This window comes from Scyliorhinus torazame, chromosome 8 (genome assembly GCF_047496885.1).
Source record: "Scyliorhinus torazame isolate Kashiwa2021f chromosome 8, sScyTor2.1, whole genome shotgun sequence".
Lineage (NCBI taxonomy): Eukaryota > Metazoa > Chordata > Chondrichthyes > Carcharhiniformes > Scyliorhinidae > Scyliorhinus > Scyliorhinus torazame.
Window position 1 is genome coordinate 77,398,492 of NC_092714.1, and position 12,044 is coordinate 77,410,535.

The window sequence follows — 12,044 nt, forward strand, 5'->3', positions numbered from 1 at the left end:
TCTGCCAGTTTTTAATGTCACGGGCAAAGAAGCCATTCGCAATATCATTTGTTTCCTGGTGATTTATGAAGACCAGTTTTCAACTATGGATCAGTTACCAATGAATCTTGCCACCAAGAGGCATTGGCAAAATCAGTAACTGGAAAGATTCCTTTACACTTGGATTGTTTATGAAAAAGGGCAAAAATGAGGTGGGAGAAGTTAAGAGAAATAATTTGTGTAATGATGGTGGCCAATTAAAAGTTGGTGCAGCATCATAGCAAAGTCTTTAAATGCATGGTTCACACGAGAGCTCTGAGAAGTATGATTTGGTTTCCGCTATCTGAGTTCTCAAATTGGTGTGCCCACTGCTGCCGTGGTACATGCACATTACGGTGTGAAGCTGAAGCCTGGCCTGGCAACTCAATGCTACAGATCATTTTTTGTCTATTAACAATGAAGAATATGGGATTGTTAGTACATTTTCAACACAAGTTCTTATCTTACCAGCATTGAGCTTTCCTGGAAGAACGTCAATCATATAAGATGTATGTGCTTGTTTGTTGCAAAATTTTCATAATTTATTTTGCCTAAAAGGGGACACAGTAAACTTTTGACTAAATTTGTAAAATTGGCAGGCAGAGCTCTGCAGGACAAGAAGAACACATTTGAGTCATCACAATGATTTTAACAAAATAACTGATATGATAACTGATGCATCAGCTGCTAACTGTTATCCTGCAGTTTAGTTAGGATGTTACTGTTTTTTTCCTGATTCCTATGCTCAGTGAGATATTGTCAGATTACAAACTTATTTTCACCCTCCGATGTTCTGCCAGTTTTCTCCCCAGCCCTTTTCATTTCTTGAAGGTATTACTTTTTCTGAGTTACAAAGCCAGGGCTCAGAGTGTGGATAGGGGCGAACCCTTAATCCAGCCCCTTGCCTGCTCCAAAAACCAATTCAAATTCAAATTCAATCCAATTCATGGTCCCCACAAGAGAGACATACCAGATCTGAGCCAAAAGGCAGAGCAGATACACTTGATCCCTTGCTCAGTTCCTGTTCCACAAGTGCCGATCAATCAATCTCAATCAAGTGGTAATGTTTCTGTATGAATGTAGACAAAGAACACCAGCAGGCTTATTCCTGCATGGAGGAAATCACACCTGTATCTGATCCTGTCCTACACAATATCCTGGATAACAATCAGGAATATGTAAACTGTGGATTAATTATCCCCTCCATTACCCAGGAGCACTAAAGTGCAAGTTGCATGCATCATTTTTTCCAGTATACATTTTCTAGAGGAGGAAATTGAAAGACAAATTAATCCTTGTCACTCTCATTTTCCTCCTTTTGGCCAATCCAGGAATTGCATTGGGAGAAATGCAAGAACAGGCATCTATCTACACATTCAGTTGGAGGAGTGCAAGGGATAGGAAACTAATGGGAATATGAAGAAATAATTTACAAGGATGGTGGTGAACTTAACATATTTAAAGTTAATGAATAGACACGATTCTGGGGAAATAACTCAAATAATGGAGTAATATAACTCAATAGCTGAATCAGAATTACTTAGTTAGCAAAGCAGCTCAAATTTAGTAAATTTGGTTTACATAGCCTAAATCCCATTCTAACCTGTTTAGAACAACATATACTTCAAAGCAGTAACTGTGTTTATTCATAATTAAAATATCTAGAATGTATTGTGTTAAACAATTTCTGCAATGTTACTGCAGCTCAGCTGTATACTTGTGTTGAAGATGTAGACTACGCAATGGGAGTGCGGGCAATACTGTTCACAGCTGGTAACTGCTTTCTACAGCTTGTTGCTAAGCAGCCTGGCCCACTTATTCGTTAAATCATTTTATGTAATGGCTTGGCGCATTATGCAAATTGATGCTTATAACATCTGATTATATCATAATTTTTGCAGCAATTAAACATTTAACAAATGCAAAATATGGTAGAATTGTCATAGTTTTGCTTTGAAGGTGAAATCAAAATCTCTTTTCCTTGGGTTGACTTTATCCTACAGGACTTGCCCTCAACTACACAACCAAAAGGACGACAGGTGAATAGTTCAACTCCATAGAAACTTTATAGTATCCATAGCTTAGCAGTAGCAGTCAATCCATTTCTCATTCAATACTTTGTATGTTGAAATATTTAACTTTTCAGTTAATTATATTACTAAGTCTGTTAATGGCCTGAGTAGAATTGTCAGCATCTGTCTGAATATTGTAGACGTAGAATGATGCAGTACAGAATAAAGCCATTTACCCGTTGTGCCCATGCTGCCTGTTTGGTAAAGTTATCCAGTTAATCTCATTAAATCCATAACTATCTTCCTTATTGATTACAACGTTTCAAAGTTTGCATCATCTACAAACTTTGGAAATTATGTCCTGTATACCCAAATAATGGTCATTAATATGTATCAAAAAGAGGATTGGCACCAAAACTGACCCCTGGAGAACACACTATATTTCCCTGCAGTCTGAAAAACAATTGTTCCTGCTTTCTGTCCCTTCGTCAATTATGTAATTTTACTGCTATGAACTTTAATTTTTGCTAACCTAACTATTGTGATCCTTCTTACGTGCGTTTTGAACATTCATAAGCATCATACTCTCATCAACCTTCTCTGTTCATCAAAGAACTGAATCAAGTTAACAAAACATAATTTGTTTTAACAAATACATGTTGACCTTCATTTATTAGCCCATATTTTTTGAAATTCCGATTAATTTTGTTCCAAATCATTGTGTCTCAAAATTTCCCCGCCACTGGCAGTCAGCTGATTGGCCTGTAGCTGCTGGGTTTATTGTTCTCCACTATTTTAAACAAGGGTGTTTACAATCTTCCAATCTTCTCATACCATTCCTGTATTAAAGAAATATTGGAAAATTGTGACCAGATCCTCCTCCTTATCCATTGTTATCCTAAACAATATTGTTACTACCTCCTATATGAAAATATAGAAATTTTGAAACGTTTGATCATCAGATTGTGTAAAAATCATGAGCAGTGCAATTTAGTGAAAATGTTTAGAATTGTTTATATTTCCTTACTTTTACTGTTGTGTTATTGTATTTGATAGATTTCTTTTTGTCAGTTTTGTGTTTGTTTTAATAATGTTTTACTTTCCTAGATATGCAGTTCAACATATGTTGCATTTTTAAAATTAAATCCCATTTATCTCATAGATATATGTTCGAGCACAATTTGAATATGATCCATCAAAGGATGATCTTATACCTTGTAAAGAGGCTGGGATCCGGTTCCGAGTTGGCGAAATCATACAAATCATCAGTAAGGATGATCACAATTGGTGGCAGGGCAAATTAGAAAACTCTAAAAATGGTACAGCTGGACTCATTCCCTCTCCTGAACTTCAGGAATGGTAGGTCTACTCGGCCATATTTTATCATCAAGTTACTTAATTGCCTATCATAGTTTTTCTCAATCAAGTCAATGAATGAATGCTGTATTTTAAGTATTACCCAACATCCCATAACCTATCTCAACCACTTCATTGCCTCTCTTTTATCACACTGTTTACGCCACATCCCATCTTGGATGATGCGTACTTTCCTTCAGATGAATGTTAGTAAGACTCAAACCATCTATTCTCTATTATATAATTGCCCTTGAGAAAGTGGTGGTGATCTATCTTCTTGAACTGCTGCAATCCATGTGGTGTAGGTCCACCCATAATGGTGTTAGGAAGGAAGTTCCAGAATCTTTACCCAGTGACAGTGTAGGAACAGTGATATATTGCCAAGTCAGGATGGTGCCTGACTTGAAGAGGAACTTGCAGGTTGTGGTGTTCCTATATATCCGTTGCCTTTGTTCTTCCAGGTAGTATAAGTTGCGGGTTTGGAAGGTGCTGTCAAAGGAGCCTTGGCAAGTTGCTGGAGTGCATCTTGTAGATGGTACATTGGGGCCACTGTACATCAGTGTTGGAGGAAATTAATGTTTAAGGTGCTGGATGGGGTGCTGATCAAGCAGGCTGCTTTGCCATGAATAACGTCAAGCTTCTTGAGTGTTATTGGAGCGACACTCATCCAATTATATGCAGAGTATTGCACCACACTCCTGAATTGTGCCATGAAGATGGTGGACAGGCTTTGGAGAGTCAGGAGGTGAGTTACCACAGAATTCCAGCCTCTGACCTGCTTTTGTAGCCATAGTACTTAGGTGGCTGGTCCATTTAAGCTTCTGTTCAGTGGTAATTCCCTGGAATGTAGATGGTGGGGCTTCAGCAATGCTAATGGCACTAAATGGCATGGGCAGATAGTTAGATCCTCTCTCGTTGGAGATCATAGATTATCATAGAATTTACAGTGCAGAAAGAGGCCATTCGGCCCATCGAGTCTGCACCGGCTCTTGGAAGGAACACCCTACCCAAGGTCAACACCTCCACCCTATTCCCATAACCCAGTAACCCCACCCAACACTAAGGGCAATTTTGGACACGAAGAGCAATTTATCATGGCCAATCCACCTAACCTGCACATCTTTGGACTGTGGGAGGAAACCGGAGCACCCGAAGGAAACCCACGCACACACTGGGAGGATGTGCAGACTCCGCAGTCAGTGACCCAAGCCGGAATCGAACCTGGGACCCTGGAGCTGTGAAGCAATTGTGCTATCCACAATGCTACCGTGCAGATGATCAAATCCTTGTGTGAATATTACGTGCCACTTACCAGCCTACGCCTGAATTTTGTTGAGATCTTGCTGCATGCACGCATGAACTACTACACAATCTGAAGACTTGAGAATGTTTGTGAACTTTGCAATAATCACATCTGACCTTATTTGGTGGCGGGGACATTGATGAATCAGCTGAAGATAGCTAAGCTAGGACACTACCCTGAGAACCTTTTGCGGCATCTTCTTTGTGCTAGATATGACTACAACCAATGTAGAGTTTCTCTCTAATTCCTATTGACTCCAGTTTTGCTACGGCGCCTTGATATCAAAGGCAGTCAGTCTCATCTAACCTCTTGAGTTCAGCTCACTTGTCGACATTTGGACCAAAGCTGTAATGAGGTCTGAAACAGAGTGGCCCTGCCAATATTGTATGACACTACCTGTGTCTGTAGCCTGCAGCTTCTGGCGTTTGACATGCATGTAGTCCTTTGTTGTAGCTTCAACAGGTTGGCACCTAATTTTTAGGTTTGCTTGGCATGCATGCTCTTCACTCTTCATTGAACCAGGTGCAGTCCTCTGGCCGGGTGGTAATGGTTGAGTAGGGTATATTGGGTCATGAGTTCACAGATTGTGGTTGAATATAACCACTGATGACCCACAGCACCTCATGCATGCCCAGTTTTGAGCTGCTACACTGGTAGAGCTTAGCACAGTGTTAGGGTCACACAACATGATGGAGGGTATCTTCAGTGTGAAGGCGAGACTTTGTCACTAAAAGGACTGTGCAGTGGTCATTCCTACTAATACTGGCATGGATAGCTGCATCTGCGGCAGATAGATGGCTAGGACAAGGTCAGGTAGATTTTTCTCTCTTGGTCGTTCTCATCACCTGCAGCAGGATCAGTCTGGCAGATATGTTCTTGAGGGTTTGGTCAGTAGTGGTGCTATCGTGTCACTCTTGTAAGGCATGAACTCTCCCACCCAGAGTGCTGTTGCTACCCTCAGTGCTTCTTCCTGTGGTGTTCAAAATGAAAGAGTACTGATTCATCAGATGAGGGAAGGCAAAGTGATAATCAGCAGGAGGTATCCTTGCATATAAGGATACCTCCTGCTGATTATCACTTTGCCTTCCCTCATCTGATGAATCAGTACTCTTTCATTTTGAACACCACAGGAAGAAGCACTGAGGGTAGCAACAGCACTCTGGGTGGGAGAGTTCATGCCTTACAAGAGTGACACGATAGCACACAGGGGCTGTTTAGCACAGGGCTAAATAGCTGGCTTTGAAAGCAGACCAAGGCAGGCCAGCAGCACGGTTCAATTCCCGTAACAGCCTCCCCGAACAGGCGCCGGAATGTGGCGACTAGGGGCTTTTCACAGTAACTTCATTTGAAGCCTACTTGTGACAATAAGCGATTTTCATTTAATTTCATTTCATATAAACTTCATGTGGTCTAGAGTCAATATTGAGGACTTCCAGGACCACTCCATCCCAACTGTAAATCACTGTACCACCACGTGTGGTGGACCTGTCTTGCTGTTCAGTATAATTCCAACTTGACTGTTGATTGCTGTCCCTTGTGGGACAGGTCTGCCAATTTTGGTGCAAGTCTGTAAATGTTAATGAGGATAACTTTGCAGAGTGGACTGGGTAGGGTCTGCCTTTGTCATTTCCAATATCGAGGTCAATGATGAGTGCTCTACCCAGTTTTATACTTAGTCAGCTTTCCTTTAGTAATTTGATACAGCTGACTTGCTTGCAAGACATTCACAGAGTGTAAATTAAGAGTCACCAAATATCTGCTGAAGAGTCATCAAATATCTGCAGTCATGGAGTTACATGGAGGCCAGATCGGGTAACAACAGCAAATTACTGAACTGAATGTTTTTTTAATAAGTTATAGTTTTATGATTATTAATACGGAGACTGACATTTTATTCTAGATTTTATTCATTAATTGTATTTAAATTCTTCTAGCTGCCATGGTGGGATGTGAACTCTGGTTCCCTGAGCTTTTGTCTGGGCCTCTGAATTACTCGTCCTGTAACACTTCCATTATACTGTCCTCTCAGTTTTCACTGATTAAAAATTATAAGACAAAACATTTACAAAATTGCAAACTTTTTTAAAATCTGATTTATATACCCCATTTTCAAAAAGTCAATAGAACCAAAATATTTTGCTATTATAAATATATGTTTAAAATTAACATTTCCATCCCTCGTTTAAGGGCACTGATGGAGGGGCCCAGTATATGTAGGGGGGGATGGTCGATGAAAGCCATCCCCCTGCTCTTGCTGCCAAACTTCTTCCTCTCCCCTCCTACCATCACTCACCTGTGCCTGGGCCCATCAGCGATCCTAGACCTCAGATGAATGTAATACCGGGTGGCGCAGTGGGTAGCACTGTTGCCTCATGGCGGCGAGGACCCGGGTTTGATCCCGGCCCCTGGTCACTGTCCGTGTGGAGTTTGCACATTCTCCCCGTGTCTGCATGGGTCTCATCCCCACAACCCAAAGATGTGCAGGGTAGGTGGATTGGTCAAGCTAAATTACCCCTTAATTGGAAACAAATAATTGGATATTGTAAAAAATTTTTTTTTAAATGGATGTAATAATGGCAGCATCCGATGCCATTCCAGTGACAATAGAACAGTGAAGAGTAGTTAGCTTCTGATTGGCAGCAATTCTCAGCATGTGGGACTTCAGACCCTAGTGTCCTTGACACTAGGGGAAGCCCAGTTGAGTGCCTTAATTCAGCAAACTTAATTTGGCACTTAATTCGGCAAACTTTCCCAAAAAGAGGTGAAGAGACCAACCCCTCCATTACCTCCATTAAATACTGCCCTATGCTTTCTTACAATGGCAACCAGGACCTAATTTGTTTTGTTTTTGTTTACACAAAAGGCGTGTTGCATGTATAGCAATGGAAAAGACCAAACAAGAGCAGCAGGCTAGCTGTACCTGGTTTGGAAAGAAGAAGAAACAATACAAGGATAAATATCTGGCCAAACACAATGCAGGTAGTTAATATTTAGTTTTCTGCTAAAGATTTTAATTCCTGTTGCATACACTTACTCTTCTTAAATATTTGATGTTTAAAAAATAAAATAATGGGGTCCATACTGGATTGACAAATAAAGTGAGATTTTCTGATTGGCATGTTTTAATGCAAACCATGATCTAGTCAAAATAATGGGGTTACCACCACTATTTCATTATTTTCTTGGCTTGTCCTCCATTTCAATCAAATTAATGTGGGGATTTTCATAAAAGGTATATGTGTCACAAGTTACTTTTGAAGATAAAGGTTTCAGCAAAAAATGAAGCATTCCAGAGAGTTAAGATTCATATTTTGCGGTATCATCACATGATTGAAGTAAGATACATCAGTATTTACAAATGGAGAAATACTGCATTGTCAGCCTAGAAATCTATATATTTTGTTGTGGATGTTGCAGTTCTTTAATACTAAAATAAAAATCATTGCAACAAATCCATCAAAATCATGTTTTTGTTATCCATTTAGATCCACTGTAATACTTCTTGATCTGTTGTCTGTTGTTCCATTAAACAGTCTGAGCATCTAACTTTTATGAAAGTTGGCTTGCACTGCACATTTTCTATTTGTATGATAGCATAATCCAGGGATCTAACAACAGCTTCGCTTGTGATTTGGCTTGAATCATCACATTTGTCATGCATATAATTATTCGGTCATTTCAACAGTGAACTAAATTACTCCTAGGTGAGGCGAGGCTTGATGCGAATTATTAAACTCTGTTATTTCCCAGTAAAATGAAGATAACAGAACCACAGTTATGATCGGATTTCTATATTCAATCACCTAATTATAATCCTATTTCAGTAGGTTATTTTACTTTAAAAACATAATTCCTCTGTGTTCTGACCTAGGACACAGTCACCCTGTATTTTCTGCATCACTTTATTGTCTGACTGCAAACCATACAACATTGAGGCTTGAACTTAATCCCTTTCCAAAAGAGCAACTACACAAGTCTGCTTCTGTACCCCTTCCCTTTGAAACTAGCTTTATGTAAAGTTCAACAGAAAGGACTGAGGGGCATTCCATCTCCCCCACTACCCACTACTTTGGATTTTCAAAAAATATTTGAAACGGTGCCACCCAAGAGGTTATTATCCAAGATTTAGACTCGTGTAGTTAAAGGTAATATATTAACATGGAACAAGGATTGGTTAATGGACAGAAAACAGAGTTGGAATAAAGGGGATATTTGAGTTTTCAAGCTCTAACGAGGAGGGTACCACAAGCATCGGTCCTTGGACCTTAGCTATTTACAATCCATATGAATTATTTGGATGAGGGGACAGAATGCGACATTTCCAAATTTGCAAATAATACAAAGTTAGGTGAGAAGGTAAGTGATGAGGACAAAGAGGCTGTAGAGGAATATAGAGAGGTTAGGTGAGTGAACAAGAAACATATCAATTGGAGTATAATGTAGTGAAGTGTCATGGTATCCACTTTGGTAGGAAAAATAAAAAAGTAGAATATTTTTTAAATGGTGAGACACTGGGCAATGTTCGCAATCAGAATGACTTACAGTATTATTGTACATGAATGACAGAAAGTTAATGTGCAGGTACATCAAGTCAGGAAGGAAAGTAGGCTTTTGTTACAACAGGATTGGTAGCGAAGTCTTACTACAATTATTCAGGGTATTGCTGGGGCCACACCAGGAGTACTGTGTGCAGGTTTTGTCCCCTTACCTAAGAAAGGGCAAACATTTCCTGGGGGTAGTGCAATGAAGGTTCACTAAACTGGTTCCTGGTATAAGGAGATTTTCCTTTGAGGGAAGATTTAGTAGGCTAGGCCTAAATTCCCTGTATTTTGGAAGAGTGAGAGATGATCTGGTTGAAACATATAAAATTATTGGGCTTGACAGGGTGGATACCAAGAAAATGTTTTCTCAACAGGGCAGTCTAGAACATGGGGTCACAGTCTCAATATAAAGGGTTGGCCACTTAGAATTGATATGGAGAAAGATTTCTTCATTCCAAGGTTGTGAATCTTTGAAACGCTTCTCATTTGTTGAGTATATTCACTACACATGGCGATAGATTTTTGGCTACTCAAGGAATAAAGAGATGTGGAGATAGTGTGGAAAAGTGGAGTTAAGGTACAAGATCTGCCATGATCCTGTAAGGCGGAGCTTGTTCAAAGAGTCAAATGGCTCCTCCAGCTCCTATTTCCTGTTCTTATGAAAACCCCACTCTGTTTTAAGAACTGGGAGGAGGAATAGACCATTCAGCTCTGCAAACCGAGTGTGTCATTCAATATAATGAGTCTTAACTCCATTTTCCTGCTTACTCCCCATATCCCTTGATTCCCTGAGAGGGATAAATCTGTTTTCAAAACTTAAAATAACCTTCCTTGAATCTTGCAAAAGCCTGAAAGCTGACAATACTATAATATGTTGCAAAACAATTTTGTTTAAAATATATTGACACAATCAAATGTAATGTGCATATTTATATCTGTTTTAAGCCATGGAAATTCAGCTGAACAATAATTCTGTCATAGGATGCAGTATTGAGTCAGAAGGAGCAAGAAACTCCAATCCCTGGTGTGTCTTGAGTCCATTGATTTTTTAAAATAAATTTAGAGTACCCAATTATTGTTTCCCGAATTAAGGGGCAATTTAGCGTGGCCAATCCACCTAACCTGCATATCTTTGGGTTATGGGGGTGAAACCCACACAGACATGGGGAGAATGTGCAAACTCCACACGGAAAGTGACCCAGGGCCAGGATTCGAACCCGGTTCCTTAGCGCCGCAGTCCCAGTGCTAACCACTGTGCCACATGCCGCCCTTTGAGTCCATTGATGTCACCCAGGGCATCAAAGTGGGAACTGTAGCTTGACCTCTAATCCCTCTGAATTAATGGAGGGAAATTTATCAGCCAGAAAAAGGAACAATACTATGTAACAATCCCCCCCCCCCCCCCCCCCCGGGTTGCTGCTGCTGACCTTTACTGCTCTCCTAGAAAGTCGAGGAACAGCTGCCACCCTCTCAAGGCAAACTTTATTTTCTCGAGACTGAGAAACCCAGCCATGTCACCAATCCAGGTCTCCACACTCGGGTGGGGGGGGGGGGGGGCGGGGGCTTCGAATCCCTCCACATTAAAAGGATCCGTCTCCGGGCTACCCAGGAGGCAACATCGGCCTATCTCGCTTCCTGAACTCCCGGAACGTATGACACACCAAAGATCGCTATCTCTGGACTCGGCACCACCCGTGTGTCCAAGATCTTGGACAATGCCTTAGCAAATCCCTGCCAGAATTACTTAAGAGCCGGGCATGCCCAGAACATATGGACATGATCTGCATGGCTTCCCGCACATCTCGCACATTTATCCTCAACCCCAAAGAGCTTGCTCATCCTGATTGCCGTCATGTGTGCCCGGTGGACCACCTTAAACTGGATTAAGCTAAGCCTGGCACATAATGAAGACGAATTGACCCTGTTTAGGGCGTCCGCCCACAGGCCTGCATCCAGCTTCCGACCTAGCTCCTCCTCCCATTTGCCCTTAAGTTCCTCCACCAGATCCTCTTCCACCTTTGGAAACCTCAGTTGGTCCATGAATTGCTTCATCCCTTCCCCTCCCAGCGGGGGCTTTGACTCATACAATTGACCGTAAAACGCTCTAAAGACTTTGTTCACTCCCTCTGGGTCCATGGCCATGTTGCCCTCCTTAGAACCATATCAACATTTATTACAACAAATCAAATACAGCTCTCATGCCACCACCTCTCCCTTCCATTGAATGCCAGCATTCATTATCTGGACTTAACAGATGAAGAAGAACAACTAAGGCAGAGGACTGACAGCAGCACACCTGGAACTAACCATATCTCGCTTACTGCCATTAGAAAAGGAGAAGAAAGGACTTCCGGTTGTGGCCATGCCTGGGTAGGTCGCACGTTCGGCAGCTCCCGCCGTGAACGGACTTTTGGGCCCTTTTAAGGAGCCCCAGCGGCACCTGGACAATGATTCCCGGTGTGGGAAGGCAGCAGTGAGGTTCCCCCAGCACTGTATGGAGTGGACCAGGAGCGGAGCAGTCAAAAAAGCAGCACTGGAAAAGAGAGGAGAGCGGGTGCGGAAAAGCAAGATGGCGGTGGGTGGGGACCAGGCAGCGTGGGCTCAGTGGTCGCGGGAGCAGCAGGAGTTTCTGAAAAGCTGCTTTGCGGAGTTGAAGGCGGAGATGTTGGCCCCTATGAAGACGTTGATCGAGAGGCTGGTGGAGACCCAGAGGGCGCAGGGGACGGCGTTTAAGGAGGTGCAGCAGAAAGCCTCTGATGACGAGGATGAGATCCTGGTCCTGGCGGTGAAAGGGCACGAGGCGCTGCACAAAAA

General features: G+C 41.7%; 1 protein-coding gene across 12 annotated transcripts in view; it reads left to right on the forward strand.

Moving 5' to 3' along the window:
• caska (calcium/calmodulin-dependent serine protein kinase a) overlaps positions 1-12,044 on the forward strand; it is a 783,320-nt gene that overhangs the window by 710,171 nt on the left and 61,105 nt on the right. For 10 of the 12 annotated variants that reach the window (XM_072513849.1, XM_072513855.1, XM_072513858.1 and 7 more), the window contains 3 exons: positions 2,022-2,057; positions 3,193-3,389; positions 7,553-7,668. In XM_072513849.1, coding sequence (XP_072369950.1) covers positions 2,022-2,057; positions 3,193-3,389; positions 7,553-7,668 — 349 coding nt within the window. The remainder of the gene's footprint in view (positions 1-2,021; positions 2,058-3,192; positions 3,390-7,552; positions 7,669-12,044) is intronic. The other 2 variants (XM_072513852.1, XM_072513857.1) reach the window with 1 other exon arrangement.